Source organism: Barbatula barbatula (assembly GCF_947034865.1).
Source record: "Barbatula barbatula genome assembly, chromosome: 11".
Classification (NCBI taxonomy): domain Eukaryota; kingdom Metazoa; phylum Chordata; class Actinopteri; order Cypriniformes; family Nemacheilidae; genus Barbatula; species Barbatula barbatula.
In genome coordinates, this window is record NC_136774.1 from 15,328,034 (window position 1) to 15,345,453 (window position 17,420).

The following is a 17,420-nucleotide window of genomic DNA, read 5'->3' on the forward strand; positions in this document are numbered from 1 at the left end:
TTTGCATGTCAAGTGTAAATGTTAGACTCGACTCGATTTAACATATTTAGATGGAGTGTACTGATAAATGATGTAGGCCTACTGATACAAGAACTTGAAGTGTGTGTTACGCACTCTTTCTGAAATCTTTCTTGTGTGAATAAAAAAAAGTATTTTATTCTGATCTATGTTATACATTCTCTCTTTCTTTTAAGCCAAACACAGTCCATACTTTGTGATCATGTTTTACGGAACAACAGGTTAGTAGTTTAGCAGGTTTTACAACATTCAACTTTGTCAGACCAGTTTCTATTCTCTGCTTACATGATGAGGTTAAGACAGAGAACAAGACCAGCATTTACATAAAAAACTAAATGACAGGTCACACCCATAAAATACAGAAGAACACCAATTTAAAAAATGATTTGTTTTCAATACCAAAAATATTTTCAATAAAGGAAGAAAAAGTAACATCTGATACCTAAAAGATAATTGAATTGTATATATTATTGGGATGCTAACATAATAAACATTTTAGGGATATTTCTGCATTAAATAGGTCAGATATTCATTTTATTGGTCAAGTAATACATTAAAATTAAATAGAAGAGCATGAATAAGAAAAAGATTGTTTATTAAATTAATTCTTAATACACATGCATGCAAAGTGGCTCACATGACACACATAACGTTTACTCACATATGTTTCAATTCCTGTAAACTTTCTAGTAGTCTAAATGTATTGTGAGAACCTGGTTTTATAGTCGTGCTTAATTATCCATTTTAAAATACACATACACACAACATCAGATAAAGGATTTACTACATTTTCATCTCTGAAACTGTAACTATATTTAGAACAGCTGATTTACATGTTATTTTGCATCTCTGCTGCAGATCTATATTTACTCAAAAACATAATTTAACAAAAAAAACTTATTTGATCTTTTTCACAGTGAGAAATACTTAAAATGTTTACTATTTGCACAATAAATAACAACCCAGCCTTTTACTGAATTTCCAGTGTATAATGCAGTGTCTCTCCTTAGTCTGTCATTTTTCCAGAGTGTAATGTATCATGTCCTGCCGTGTTTGGATTTAGAAATGTGTTCCCGGCATAGCCTGAATAAGAAAATGTTTATTATGTTATTTGCATGTTTTAAAGGACCATACAGCACACATCTAATTAAATGCAACTGATCCTAACTTATACAGTATGTCTTTGTGTGAGTGAGTGTGTAAGAAAAGACTGTACCTCCTTATTACTTCCTTGCTGGCAATAAAGAACAGCATCATGTACCGATGAAAAGAGAATTGATTTTGTTACTTTTTCATTGAAGAAATCACCTTTCTCCATACTCTCTACAACACCTCCTGAGAGAAGGGAGTAAATGGAAAGGAAAGACATGACATTATTACTGCAAATAGTGATGAGCAACATGCTGGCATGATAGGCTATTTTGCAGGTGGTATTACAGACATCATTGGGCTCATTATAACCCCCCAAAAAAGGAACATATGATGGAAGTCACTCACTCTGACAGCCACATAGGTACACCTTCACACCAGCCTCTCCATAATCTTTATAGATCTGCCAATAAAACACACAGTTATAACACGGTTCCACATGTTATAAGTTACTGTACATATTAAAAGTAGGCCTACATATATCCATGATGCCTTACATTGCGTAGAGTCTTTACGCCCACTGTATCCAGGAAGTTCACAGGGCTCAGATCCAGAATGATGGCCTCTGGGAGGGCGGAGTCAGTGTCTGGGCCAGACCCCGCCTCCACAGTGAAGACATTTATTTGCTTTTTGACTGACAGATCATGCGTATTTCCATTTGCCTCTACATCTGAAAAATCAAGCTCATCCTCACTTATTTCTGACAACTCCGCCCCCTAGTAAAAAAAGGGAATCATTCAAATATACCAAATAAAAACATAAGAATGTAAACCCAAAAGGAGAATCATCAACACAAACACATCTCACACACATGCATCATACGTACATACACGGTGTCATTAAATGCAGTTGTTACCTGATTTTTATAAACGTAACCAGCAGCTTCTTTAGCTCTCTTCTTGGCTTCTTTCTTCGCTTTCTTTGCTGCTTTCTTTTCCTTACGGAGTCTCTTTGCTTCTAATTTCTTCTTGTGTGAGAGAAGTTTAGCCACGTCGACCCCGGTCTGCACACAAACACCCTTTGCTATTAATTCTCTATGAATATCTGGAGTTGGAATGCATTGGATTATGTTAACGTATGTGTTGTATGTAGCTTACTTAGGCTGATCTCATAATGAATGTTTATATGAGCTTAGTTGTTGTCTACATGTTTGGAATAACAACCGGCTGAGCTGTAATTGCTGCCTGTGCGATGCTTGTAAAGGCTCTTTATTTATGTGTGTGAATGAATGTTTGTGTGCTGTTGGTTTTTGTTGCTTTAGTGAGCATGTGGACCTTGTCGTAGAGGGCATCTGTGTACATTTCAGCGTTGGCGAAATACAAAGTTGCAGATGAGCGAAAAATCACAAGGCCAGGAATCTGATTCACCTGCAGGGGAGTTGAAAGTACAGGGAAATTATATGAGGATTAACATAACAGAATAATTGTCAAATTGTATTCTGTAAAATGAAACCATTTGTATCAATTTATTCCAATGTGTGTGAGTAGGGCACTCTCTTAAATTCAGGTAAATCTAATAAATACACCAGAGCTAAAAAAGTATCCAAATTATTAACAAATATAAATTAATCATATTAAATATTTTTTGTTGTGACCAAAGCCTTTTAAATGTATTTTTAATTGAGAGCTTTCAAGGTACAAGCAATATTTTTGCAATAAAATTGGTAACTTAATTTTAGCTAAATAATATAACAATAATTAACAAAACGATATATGCCCAAAAATGTTCGTAACAATACCATAACAGCAAATTCCATCTATGATATGCTTGCAATAAAACCAGGCCTGTTACACCTTCATTTGTTATACACACAATACACAAAACTACCCCACCCACTCATTCAAACTCACCCCGAAAACTGTAGGGCAGAATCTAACACAAAGATACTTAAGCAATAAGAGCTGCATCAGATCAAGATCAACTGTTCACCTACATTCCCAAGACATAGAATCTGATACAAAGATAATCTTGGAAAAGACACTCGTTTCGTCTCTTTACCAAAATCGTGGAATTATGTCAGACTATAATTAATCAGATTATATCCATCCTTAGGTGTGTTTCAGAAATGTTGTGAATCAGGTTTTTAACCGTGTGTGAGGCATTTCATACGTTCAATAGTACAATCATTTCCCTAAACTAGCACCTAGACCTGTTACGGTGAATTAAACGCGACTCAACAACCTGAAAACAAACACAATAAACAACATTTGTTGCTTGTGGCTTTTTTAAAACGTTGGCGACAGCAATATGATGAGAGATAATGTTTAAAAAACAGATCAAATTACTTGTACTTAAAATGGTCTGAATAGGCAATTCATCCTCCAAGCAGTATAGTTCATTTTTGTAGACTTGTTTGTGGTTGCTAGGAAACATACTTGATGCATTACTACAGAATACGCTATGCCAGGTGTGCTTTTACAGTCATTATACGAAGGCTTCAAATGAGGCTAATGTTATCCGAATTTAGGGTCGGAACTGTTTTTATAAATTGTAATGCTAATGTGTGTGGTGACGGTGTTGTCAAGGTCACCTGGTTGTAGTCCTCAACTGGTTTGTAGATGTCAGTGCCAGGAACCTGGCCGAGGAGAGAGTATTTTGGTCTGTTAAGAAAATAAAAACAGGTAGAGAAAACAATGAAAATCAGGAAGGAACTGATGAAGGGAAATTTTACACATGTGTGACAGGAATTCGATGTTAAACATGAGTTGGTGGTACATGGAAAAGTTTATGAAACACATTTGAGCATGTAAATATTTAGGAAAGTACGCAAATGTATTTGGTTGTAAGTTTACTTAGGGTTTAGGTTATAAAAGGTATGGGGTTCAGTAAATTCAGGGAATGTGCTGTATTTATTTCATCCCTGGTGAAATGCGCAGCCAGCCTTCACGCGATATGCGGAGACCACCACAACCTTAAAAAAAACTAAAAACACCTTTTCTACAGATCTCCTCTGTTATGTTGTTCATCTTTCCATAGTTGTATCTCTAATCCTACTTGCAGACATGGCTTTGCAAACAATAGATTGCTTATTATTGGCTCTTTGGTCAAAATGCAAAAAACTTTAAGACGCTTTGGATAAATGTCTTGGTGAATTACATTTTTTGGATTTGTGGGGTTTGATACTCACAGCTGCGTTCTGAAGACAACAGTGAGGATTGAAAAGGCGATAGATGCAGCCAGTCCCAGATCAGGGTTAAGTAACAATGTCAAGATCATAGTCATTACCCACACCACCTAACACACAGAAATAAAAAGAAATTAAGAAATGTCTTCTTGACTCAATATTCTCTCTCTCATTCACATACCTGTACACTCAAATACACAATGTTCTGCATGAACTGATTTATGCGTGTTGACTGTTGGGGTGATTTTGCCTGTTTGAGTATTTTGTAATTTGTTTTAATTTCCTTTCGTTTGTATTATTTCTCAAGAGTATTATTTTTAACAACTATCACTGACGGAATGACAATGCCACACAGGGAACTGAAGTAAACTGATGATAACTTATGCAGGGGTGAACGTAGGAACAGGTGACAAGTTAAAATCCAAAGAACAGGTGATAGGTTAAAATCCGAGGAACAGGAGACAGGTTAAAATCCGAGGAACAGGTGACAGGTTAAAATCCGAGGAACAGGTGACAGGTTAAAATCCGAGGAACAGGAGACAGGTTAAAATCCGAGGACCATGTAACTCCCACGGTTATCAAGCATTGGTCTAACTAGTGTACAGAACATAATACGACTAGACTTGACAAACAAAGCAGCACAACACATGGTAAAAATAGTGTCCGGGAAATGAGGTACAGGTGCAAGCGATTATGGGGAGTGTAGTCCGTAGTGTTTAAGATCCGGTAAAAGGGAACGGTAAAACTTGGAGAAAGCACTGATGCTGAGGGAGCATGGCTTACCGACGACAGGGGATGTTACATTATTAATGTATTGCATAGCTTCACTTTCTTGAAACCCTCCCACACGTTTTTCAGTCTCTCATTCTCTCACCATATCCACTTTGTTGGTCTTCCAGAGGGAGCCGATGTCGCCAAACTGCTTCATCATGCCTTGCAGATTTACATAAATGATTGCAGCCAGCACTGCCTAAAATGTAACATTATAATTTATACACAAAAGTCAAATACATATTTGCACCAAAAGGTTAATTCTATACATGGGGGTAGATTTTGTGTCTACCTTTGGAAGCTCCTCAAAGAGTTTACCAATCTTCAACAAGATCACCAGAATTACCACAGCGGAGACAGCTCCAGCAATCTAAGAGATGACACCAAAGAAAAAAACACCAGAATAAAAATGTCATAAGAAGAAATAAAAATGAAATAAGACCAGATTGAAGATGTTCTTACCTGTGACTTCCCACCTGTGCTGACTTGCACCATGCTACGAGACATCGAGCAGCTAATGGCAAAACACTGAAACATCCCACCGACAGAGTTGGACAGACCCAGCGCTATAAGCTCCTGAGGCAGGGATTTTTTAGACAAAAGCATCAAAACAAGTGGTTTAGATCAATGGTTCTTGGCAATCTTAAAGGGACAGTTCACCCAAAAATGAAAATTCTGTGATCATTAACTCATGCTCAAGTTGTTTAAAATATGTATAAATGTAGTTGTTCTGCTGAACACAAAAAGGATATTTAGAAGAATGTTTGTGATAAAAATGGAACAAATCTATAGTAGTCAATGGTGCCCCAGAACTGTATAGTTTCCCACATTCTTTAAAATATATACTTTTGTTACCATCAGAACAAGGACATTTATACAGGTTTTTAACTTGAGGGTGAGGTTGACTGTATTTCTGGGGGAACTATTCCTTTAAGGTAAAAACTAGCAATGTCATTTAAAACTGAAAAACCATGTCTGAACATTTTATACATTTGCTGCTTGTTTTTATTACCTGGTTGCTGTCGACTTTGTAGGCATATTTTAGAGCGAAAATTCGACCGAGAGAAATAGCAATGCCATATCCAACAACAGCCAGAGCAAAAGCATCACCAATCATTGAACCCAGCAGGGAAAAAGCAGGAAGCACAGGGGCCTGTAGCCTGGATGTTGAATATGAAACAGATAAGTGTTATTTTGAGATTCTGTGAATGTGTATTTTATGTGTCTCGTGTGTGATGTTCTGCAGTTGGATGTGTGTTGCTCAGTTAAACTCACCCTGATGGAATTTCTCCAACTACTTCCACTTTGTATTTGGTTTTTAGATTGATCTGCCACGACGCCACAGTTGCTATAATAATCTGCACATGCACATAAGAATATTTAATTTGGTGCATGCTATAATTTCATTCAAAAATGATGAAGATTGTTGTGCATGTGTGTATTCCTTAAAATAAGATGAGAGATTCTCAAAATAGAAATGGCATGGCACTCAATATTAGTTTTAGTATAGTAGTAATATGACATATACATTTTTTTTAGTTTTCATTTTTACAAGTTAAAATGTTTTTTGTGTGTGGGGGGGGGAGGGGGGTGGAGAGAGAGAGAGAGAGAGAGAGAGAGAGAGAGAGAGAGAGAGAGAGAGAGAGAGAGAGAGAGAGAGAGAGAGAGAGAGAGTTGAAGTGTGAAGTAACTCACAGCGATGAGCTCAACAGGAATAGGAATAGGAATTTTCTTTGCCGCCAAGGCGCTAAGTTCCTTGGCAATGACCAAACCAACGATGGTTACAATGCTAACTACCAGAGTACCGATGTTAGTTTGTCCAAGCAATGAACAAATCTCTAATATCGTCTGTGGAAAGAGAACATGAAAGTCACTTTTAAGAGAGGAAGAAAACATATTCCACACCACAAGGCAAAGGTGTAAAGACCTGAAAACCATACTTGAGTAAAAGTAAATATTCCTTGCAGCGAAAATTACTCCAATACAAGTTAGAAATCACCAATTCCCAAAAAACTTGAGTAAAAGCACCTATACTTTTTAAAAAATGCAGTCAATCAGAGAGTACAATTTGCTAATATCTTTGATACTTGGTTAAACTAAAAAGATATAATATAACTAATCACATTTACTCCAATACTCTGTTGTTCTTATTTTCTCCTGAAAAGCTGCTTTTGTACAATGCACATTGTGAATAGCACTATATAAATTAAATTGAATTGAACTTCATGAACAGCATTGCCACTAGGGGACACTAAACACAAATTGTACACAAGAGGAGGAGACAGATTGTACTGAATTGTTTATGGGGTTAAGGTATGGGGCTGGTAAAAGCTTGAAATGGACATGTGTTTCAGTTGCTGGCTTTGATCTCACAGTCAAAGAGAAAGTGCACAAATTGACATTTATTTTGATAAATAAACTATAATGGCATTTAAATGCACAACATTGTGGTTGTGTATGTGTGTTCATACTCACATATATAAGAGACAGTGGTCCACTGTACCGATCTGGATTGATTCCAAAAGTGTATTTAAGCTGGGAGACGATAACATGGATGGCCGCCGCTGTTGTGTAAGCTCTCACCAGTGGCTCTGACAGGTACGTCACCACAAAACCAAACCGAACTAGACCCAGCAGCAACTACACATAGGCACAAACAAACAAAGACACAAGACAAAAATATTCATGACCTTCAGTACACACATACACATCATCACAACTACTTACATGCATGTGCTACTTATTACATGAAGTTACAGAACCTACCTGAAAAATGCCCGATAAGAAAGTTACAGTGGCCGCGATCTTCACCCTCTCCGCATCACGACTGGCTGTGTCTAGGATGGTGCTGTTGGTGTCGTTACCCGGCAACATAAAGTCTGAGTCTGGAGCCATACGCTCTGTCACGCTGCCAATCATTACACTCATTACTGCATACGTACCTATAGACACACAGAGATGGAATGGTGTGCGTGAGTCACTATATGGGGGCCAGATGTAGCTGGAAGAACTACTGAAAATGGTATCCCTTACCATTAAATAAAAATTAGCCTTTCTCTGCAAGAACTCACCCACAGAGATGTGTTTGGATGTCCCAAATATGAAGTAGATGAGAATGGGGTAGAAAGAAGAATAAAGACCAAACACTGGAGGAACTGCAGCCAGTAAAGCATATGCCATACCTGCACACACAAACACACACATTGCATTGTGATGCAATGATATTTTTTATATTCAAAACCAACAATCTTAATGTTGCTAAGCTACATAAAAATACATTAAAGCAGAGGTATACAGAATACTATATTAAGACTTAAAATGCAACACCCTGGGTCTCTTATCACCAAAGTGTCCTTACTTTTTTTATATATCTCACACAAGTGTCTGTAGCTGTGTTTTTGATAATATGGATGTGAATGTGTTAAAACCTTGTGGCAGGTGCATGATTCCCACACTGATTCCTGATATCATATCTCCTACAAGGTTTTCTTTGAGTGGGTATTGCGGCAGCCATGACAGGAGCGGAACGACAGAGAAGAAACAGCTCTTAAACTTTGGGCCTGTACACCTGTTGCAAAAGAGTGAATAGGAGATAGAATAAAGTCCTTAATAAACACAGACATTTTGTAAACACAGCTACTATAACAGAAAACAGATACTACACCTAATGTACAACAACAGCGCTGATCTGAGATAACTGTCTTATAATATATTAACAAAATGGGGTTCAGGAGTCTACATTGCATTTGAAATCTTAATCTTTTGAAGTAAACAGAAAAGTTTGGTATTGTAAAAAACATTAATTAAAGCGATAGTTCACCCTCAAAGAATCATTATTTACTGACCCTTACGTCAATTCAAACCGGTTTGATTTTCTTTCTTCCACAGTGCACAAAAGAAGATATTTTGAAGAATGTTTTCACTTGCATCACAAGCACCCCTTCTCTTGCATTGTTTTGTGTCCTCACAAAGTAAGTGAATGAGTGCCGGCGCTGTTTTGATGCCAACCTTCTTCAAAATATCTCCCTTTGTGTTCTGCAGAAGGCAGTCATACATGTTTGAAATGACAGGGTAAATAAATGATGACAGAATTGTCATTTTTGGGTGAACTACTTTAAAGGTCTTCTAAGAAGAAAAATCTAATGTATGCAGATTCATGAATTAATCATGTTAACCATGTTAAGAATTCCTATTTTGTTGCTTCCGTTGAATCACAAAAATTAAGATAAATTGATCACGGTGCAATAATATGCGTCAAACCAGCATAAGTGCATGCTTGTAATCACAAAAAAATACAACACATGAAGTATTAACGAAATCAAACATTTTCAAAACTTCTTCCTCAGTTTGTGAATATCATGTGTCATGGGGAACAGCATTAACATGAAAAACTGTGAATTTGAACCCCATGAATAATGTAAAATACAATCTGAATTCAGTTCAGTATTTACTTTCAATAAAGGCCACAATGACACACCTGACAGCATTTTTGAATTTTTCCTTCAGTGGAATTTTGAAATCCGACTTCTCGGCTACTTTGTCGACACTGAGTTCATCCAGAACATCTCTCTGGACATGATACTTCACTCTATTCCTGAGCTCTGTTTCTTGTATCTCTTCATCCATTTTAAATCTTCCCTTTAGAGTTCCTTAAAACCCGAATCTCTTCTTGCATTCACTGTTAAGTCCCAAAATTGTGTTGTTCCAGAATTATCACTTCCTCGCAGTAAAAAATCTATCCATGTGATGGTAACTGCGTAAAAATCATTAAGGTCTGGGTTGTGCAGGACGTTCTTTTTCAGTGAATTCAATGTAGGCGCTCCACAGCCTTGCTGACGGTGTAGGAGGTTTTAGACAGCAGTGCACTGATTTACGTTCCTCTTCTATCACAGTTTGTTAATGTGTACACGTGCCCTGTCTGATACTCATCTAATCCATTCACACATTCACCGATAGAATTCTAATGGGGAGCAAAGTCCTGGAGGGGGGGTTCTACAGAGATGACGATGGGCACTTCAATAGTAGTTGGCGGCCATCTTATCTTGACTTGATTAGATAGGAAACTTCATGTTGCATGTTTTTTGCATGTTGACTATGTGGGTACCATTACTCTCTGCAGACTTACATAAGGAGATTTGTGCTGAACATGTGTAAAGTAAAGCAAAATTGAACTAAATCCATAAAAAACCTTTGTGGACATTCAGGGATTCTCTCAATTTGAAAATCAATTTCAAATAAAAAAATGCAAAAGCTTTTCATTGCATGGTGGGTTCATGGTTTATATGTTATAATTACCTTTATAGACAGTGAAATACATAAAGTAAATGTGTGTATTTTTTGTTTCAACAATCAGATCAGGTATGTTGAGCAATATAAAATATTAATGTAGCCTCTCCCCAACTCCAGACTGGAGAACAAAGTCTCTTCTAATGATCATTTACAAAACATGTTTCTGGGACTTCAGACAAGAAGATATCAGCAATACCCTTACGTGAACTCAATAAATGGGAATTCAGATTTCGATTGACATGCACTAAACTATTCATTAAAAATCCTAGTCACCAAGACAAAGCAAAATGGCTGACATCATCACCATTATTTAAAAAATGGTTACATGTAAATTATGGATGCTGTGTCGAGGGTAGATCTATGTTATAAAAATGTTCCAAAGCTGAAATCTGACGTAGTCATGTTCAAAGCAGTTGCAAAATATCAGTATACAGGCGGCCATAACCTGCACACTTGGATATATGAAATTTCTATGAACAAAGTATTACCTGGCAGAAGATTTGCAATTATTTACTAATGTTTTTTGTCATAAGGCTTTTTTTCTAATGTTTAATGAAACCGAATGTCTTATTTGTTTATTTCACATCTGTTCATTTGGAACCGTTCATCATGAAAATACATTCTGAAAGTCACAGCTCAGTAACATCCATGTCTGCGTCTAAATCACAAATAACAGAAAGAGACACACACACACGCACGCACACACGCACGCACGCACGCACGCACGCACGCACGCACGCACGCACGCACGCACGCACACACACACACACACACACACACACACACACACACACCTGGTAGTGCAGAACACCATGGTGTCCTGGAGGGTAAAATTAAAAGAGAGGTAGCAAAACTGGAACTAAATAATGATTGTTGTTACCATCTATAAATAAGATCATAAGACTACTCATTAATATATTAAGTTTCTGTGTGACCCAGATTTTGGTGGCCCAAAGTAATACATGTACCCAAATCTGTCAAGTTAATTCAAACGCTATCTAAGTTTATGATTATCACAAAACCTACAACCTAAAAGGAACAGTTCGCTCAAAAATTCACATTTTTATAAATGTCTTTGTTCTGATGAACACAAAAAAAGTTATTTGGAAGCATAACAAATAGTTATTGGCCACCATTCACTCCCATAGTAGGACAAATCACTATATACATTTCTTTGTTCTGTTCACAGCCTGCCGTGAACAGACTACCTATGACCCAACAAAAACACAAAACACTGCATACGAAACAAAGGGTCACGCAGAATACAAACTGCTGTTCATTAGTTAGTGATTAAGAGAGAGTAAGTATCAGGTAACGCATTTTGGGTTATTAGCCAATCTAAGATGGTTCACTAGGTGATTGAGATGGACTACCAACAGATTATTTAGCTTGAGATGGTTAACCATGTCCTAAAACAGTGTTTCCAAACTTTTTGTCTACCATGGCACATTTTGATAAGAAAAAAACCCTATGGCACACTACTACTATTACAAGCATTACAATATATAATATATATTTTATATTAAACTTAATACTCAAATTGAAAAGGATAGGCTATATTACTTATTTGTAGGAACGCATGCAGCAGTAAATTGTCTATTTTGCAAAGAAAAATATTTTCAGCCCAAAATCTGAATTGTTGGGTCAAATATATATTTCTGGGTAAATTGAACCTTGTGGCTGCCTTTATTGTCCTTTCTCAAGTGCTTGGTTGAAAATAATCCAGCATTTTTTACTGAATAGCAGGGTGGGGTATTGTTTGACTAGAAGTTGTAAAAAGATATTAACTTGTATGGTAATGAAGCCTGCTTATTGTCTGGTTTGCAAACATTATATTTATTTATGAGAACTGCTTTATAAAGTATGTAAAAATATGATACATTTTCATAAAGACTTGTTTTCAGCAGATAACAAGTTAAAAATTGACATTACTGAAAATATACAGAAAAGGAATTGATCCGATTCCTAACCTTTCGATTCCAATTCGAGAACTGAAATTCACTTGTTAATCCCAATCTACTGAATAGAAACAATCTCTTGAACACATGCAGGTTAAACTGTCTGCACAGTATACTAACGTAGGTTGGTATAATCCTTTTTCCATCACATTTATTTGTAGGTTCAAAACCAGCTTTACCCTTGAGTACTTCTGCAGGTCTCTGTAACAGTCTGTACCCATGATATGCCTGAGAGGACCTGAGAGATTTACAGTAAACTACATATCAACCCTGGGACGGTAAGGAGAGTAAATGCAATTGTAACACCAGAGCACTGAGCATGCCTAAGTGAAGCTCCAGTGAAACCATTGATACATACAATTATGTCCAAAACATGTCATTGGGTCATTCACATTAAGTTGCCCTCACCAGGTCTAATCGATTCGTATTCCAGATTTTACATCTTTGACTTGTGCGAATAAATCCCAATGCAGATTCACCAAGACTGTCTGTAACATGAAAGCATAAAAATCACAAGAAAACACTTAATTGGCCATACATTTGTGAAATGAGGTGGTTTAGGACCATCTGGTAGCTTCTGAAAGAGGGGACTAAACTTCATAAGAATCAACAAAATTATGAAGGCGGATACCAAAGAAGAGATAGAGGAAGAAAGAGAGACATAAGATATGGCAGACAAAATATTTACAAGTGATTCAGACCGTCTCATAGTCCCCACCTACACCTTAATTAATTTATTGCGAAATCCATGGTGTTCTGTTTCTTATCAACCTTTGTTGATAGGAATGACACAGATGTTTATGATCAATGTCTTAACCTGTTACTTAATGACAACTTAATCATTTACAATGTAATGTTTTGCATATCATCTGAATAAAGCCTGTAACACCTGTTCAAAGACTTTCATGGTATATGATTCCAGATATTCATACCCGAGTTTGTCCAAGTGTACTTTCCTGCACCTTGCTTAGAGACATGAATCCGTTCTCTGGAAAGCACTGAAACACCCCTCTAACTGAATATTCAGGTATTCAGGTAGGTAATGTGCATTACTTTTTTTAATGTAATGGCACTTAGATAATATCCCCTAGACATTATCAGTTCTGCTGTGATCCCAAAACCTTGCTGTGAAAGGACACATGTTTATGAGGCAACATCAAGCCCAGATGCTTTAAAACCAAAGCCCATCACTGCAAGCGCAAGAGATCGCAATAAGAGCTCCCGAAAGGCGACAAATGGTAAAAGAGAGGGGGTGAAAGTCTACAGACAGAGAGAGGGAAATATTAAAATAGTGAGAAAATGAGTTTTAAAGCCAAAACACTTTCAGCTAAATTGTATTGTAATGAAAGTCTACATTTTGCTGACCCAGTCGGTATGGGGCCAATGATTCCATATCGACCAGACAAATCAAACTGCACTGAAGACAGGGTGGCAAAGATAATCTAAGAACATGGACAAAGAAACAAATCCGGTTAAAAGACATTCAACATTTACAAAAATTGTAAGGTAAAAACAAATCACATATTGCTTTTGCACTCAAATGGAGGGAAATTGAGTGCTCCAGCGTGAGTTCAGCATCTTTCCTCCACTATGAATAAAGCAAACACATTTATTAGAAGGCTAATACAAAGCTCTATTGATTTAAATATGATGTCTAATAATATGAACCGGCTTGGTAGGTTTAGGGTGCTATGGGTCAAAAAGTGTTCATCTTAGTATGGAGAGTATTGCTTCTATTAAGGGCTTTTTAAGGTTTGTGTGTTTTATCTCCATTAGACCACAAAAAAACGGTCAATTAAGCTGCAAAGGCAACTCTAGAGGTCTCTGCCTCATCTTTCATCTTCATCTGCTCCGTTGCCTGGCAACACCGCATCACCTGTCACTGTACTGACCATGACGGAAAGGACAGCGAAAGTACCTGTGAACCAACAAGTTAGAGAGATCTGTATGAAAATTCAAACCACATCTAAAAAAAGTGAATGGATCAGAGATTGTTTAAAAAAAGTATAGATACAAACATAATATCCTTTTTAGACAGACAGAGCAAGAGAAGTGTGTTTCTGTATATGTGTGTGGGTGCTTACCCACAGAGATGTGTTTGCCAGTTCCAAATATGAAAAAGATGAAGAATACAGAACCAACACTAGGAACTGCAGTCAGCCGAGCATTAGAAATCCCCACAGAGAGAAACAAAAGAAGATTTGAACAATAAACAACAAATCCTTGTAGACGAATGCTTGATGTTTAGTACAATGGAAGTTGTCATTTCAGTCACTTTATTTGTCTGTCATCACACTCAAAATGGAAATTGTGCATTATGAAATGTGCTAGGAAAAGGCTTCAAGGTGACAGTAGTTCTGTAAATGTCTTCAACGAGAAACAGATGAAAATAAAATCATGATGGACGCTCATGTCCTGGTCATTTTCCGTTTATGTCATTTCCGAATTAGGTGCATGTTTGAGGCTTAAGCTCAGGACATACAGGTATTTTGGAGGTGTGCTGTTGGTAATACAGGTGTGCATGTGTTAAACAAGGTGCATGATTCCCACACTGACTCCTAATATCAGATCTCCTACGAGGTTTTTTTTCTCATTTGTGTATTGTATTGAGTATTGTGGCAGCCATGACAGGAGAGAAGAAACCGCTCTTTAGCTTCAGACCCAAACACCTGTCATAGACAAATACATTAAGGATGCATTTTGTTTTTACAAATAATACTCAACCATATTGATCAGAGTTCTATCTTCAACTATTCCACTGTCTGGGACTTGATTCCACAGCACTGTCCCAGGATATCTAGCTGTGCTTCATTCACCCCACAGCTCTGATCAGGATTTAAATTTTTTGAAGGTCTTTGATTGTTCATCTGTCAGAATGAGAAATAAGAATATATCACTGTAAGTGTGCATGATTGTTTTCGTGTGCACAGCTACTTTGTCCTTGAACTGAAAGCAAAGCCCATTATCACTTCTACTTCTACACCAATTAATCCAGTCTTTTATGCCGTGAGAGAGAAGGACAAGAGGTCTTTACCTTTCATTTACCTTTTCTAATTATCTACTTATTATTATTACCTCTTAAATATTTGGAACAGCCATCGTATGACACATGTTAGATCAGTCCAATGAATAGGCAATATGGCTGCATTCGCCTTGGGATTATCACTGATCAAAGGTTAAAATTTTTCAATCTACCACTCCTGAGAACAGAGAACATGTTACACAATGTCCCTCAGGTGACGGCTTTGGCTGACAGACCTTATGCTAATTTAGCTTTTGTTTTGTCTAGAATATTTCCCCCTGACAATAATTACATGATTTCCTTATTACGGGCAGAGCTTTATGCCGAAACATTCAATAATGCAGTTGCCAGTCAAACTGTGGAGCCCCTTCTGTACAGCAGATAAAAGGCTGACATGCTTTATTTGTACGTTTGACAGTATGTGCAGAAAAAATGTAAAAGCGGATTACAACACCACATGAATTTAACTGGTCAATAAAAACTCACTCCGTCCGTGTTTTTTTTCATTCAGGTTTCTGTCCTTCAATATTTTTATTGTTTACAGTACAATGATATACAAATCGTGGGACCTTATATAACCCTAAACCAAAATACAAATCACCATTACAACTGTGCACAATTAATATAAATCTAAAAAAGAAAAATAGAACAAACAATTCAAAGTGGGGGAAATTTTGATTTTGTGTTACTTTTTGGGGTTTTGAGCCTATAGAGTGCAAAAATGTAATAATAAGTGAATGACCCAAAGTGTAGATAGAGATAGAGAGACATGAAAATTCTGTCATCATTTATTTGCCCTCTTATCATTTCAAACCTGTATGACTTTTTTCTGCAGAACACAAAAGAAGATTTTTTGAAGAAAATTAACCGAACAACGGCATTGGGTACCAATATACCAATATTCTTCGAAATATCTTCTTCTGCAGAAGAAAGAAAGTCATACAGGTTTAAAGTGACAAGAGGAAAAATAAATGACGACACATTTTTAAAATCATTTATCATTAAAATGTTATTGTGTTATTGTACTGTCCCTTTAACGCGTGTATTTTGTTTCCATTAAAATCTTTACAAACTTGCACCTCAAACAGGAAATAAAGCAAAAAGGTTTCCAAGATTCAATCCAAAGAATTAGACATTCACACCGAGTGTAAGATCATGGTAAATTAATTTCCTCATTACTGAGCATCAGTACTGAAACTGCTTTAAAAGCACAGTAAGATCTTTGAGTCTCTCTGCTCGGCTCTGTGCAGACTGATGAACCGGCAGCTCAAAAAATGAAAATGTGAAGCTCCGAGAGAAGCTAAGATTTGTGATTTGCCTCAAAGGTGGTAACCTAGGAGGTCTAGGTGGATATCTTGGTGGGAGGGGCTTACGTTTTACCCTGCCACTCTGCCCATTCTCCGGTTTAGTATTTTTGATTTGAGGAGGGGGTGGTGGGGGCTGGGTCTCCCGTGAGATGATTGGCTTATTAGAGTGAGCAGGAGGAAGGGGTGAAAGTGGAGTGGGGAAACTGGCAAAGGAGGAATCGGAGTGGGAGGAGCCTTCCCAGGGTGCCATGCTGTCGGGGAGGGTGGCGGAGGAGATGGGGGGAGCAGGCCTCGCTAAAAACAAAACATGACAATACACAAATTACGATTCAGAAACAGACAGATACAATGTAACGTTGTACGGACAGAATCAAACAGTTCAGCATTTTGCCACATGCATCTGTTATCCAGTCAAACAAGCTAATATTACATCAATTTCCAAAACAATCTTTTTACAGGTATACACAATCAAAAACAAGCATGTCATTATAATAATATCCTAGATGTGTTCAAATATTCTGTCAATTTGTAGGCCAACCGAGTGGTTCTCATTCGGCATTGGTTACGCTCTAGAATTTCTAATAAGTTTTAAGAATAACAGCTTTCAATTCAAGTTTTAAAATATTGACTGTGGTTAATACTTGAAAAGACTTGCCGTCTTGCTCCAGAACATAAATTAAACAGTGTCATACCTCAAACATGAATTTTTAAACCACTGTAAGTCTAAAGTTACATAAAAACAACAATGACCTCAAGGGTATCAATGTATAAGCATGGTGAAA

The 17,420-nt window shown here is 37.0% G+C and overlaps 1 protein-coding gene across 2 annotated transcripts; it reads right to left on the minus strand.

The window, feature by feature from the left end:
* Positions 1 to 596: 596 nt before the first annotated feature.
* slc26a6.2 (solute carrier family 26 member 6, tandem duplicate 2) lies at positions 597 to 10,010 on the minus strand. 2 transcript variants are annotated; one of them, XM_079467411.1, is made up of 19 exons: positions 9,540 to 9,989; positions 8,491 to 8,630; positions 8,134 to 8,244; positions 7,829 to 8,004; positions 7,538 to 7,702; positions 6,758 to 6,910; positions 6,338 to 6,420; positions 6,075 to 6,222; positions 5,525 to 5,638; positions 5,355 to 5,432; positions 5,166 to 5,261; positions 4,295 to 4,401; positions 3,698 to 3,767; positions 2,442 to 2,534; positions 2,024 to 2,170; positions 1,665 to 1,883; positions 1,516 to 1,570; positions 1,235 to 1,353; positions 597 to 1,101 (listed from the first exon to the last, which is right to left on the minus strand). In XM_079467411.1, exons 1-19 carry the CDS (start codon positions 9,686 to 9,688, stop codon positions 1,078 to 1,080), a joined length of 2,247 nt encoding a protein of 748 aa, XP_079323537.1. In that variant the 5' UTR covers positions 9,689 to 9,989; the 3' UTR covers positions 597 to 1,077. The 2 variants fall into 2 exon arrangements, with proteins under 2 accessions (XP_079323537.1, XP_079323538.1); XM_079467412.1 differs by lacking the exon at positions 2,442 to 2,534 and having other exon boundaries at positions 9,540 to 10,010.
* Between the last annotated feature and the right edge of the window lie 7,410 nt (positions 10,011 to 17,420).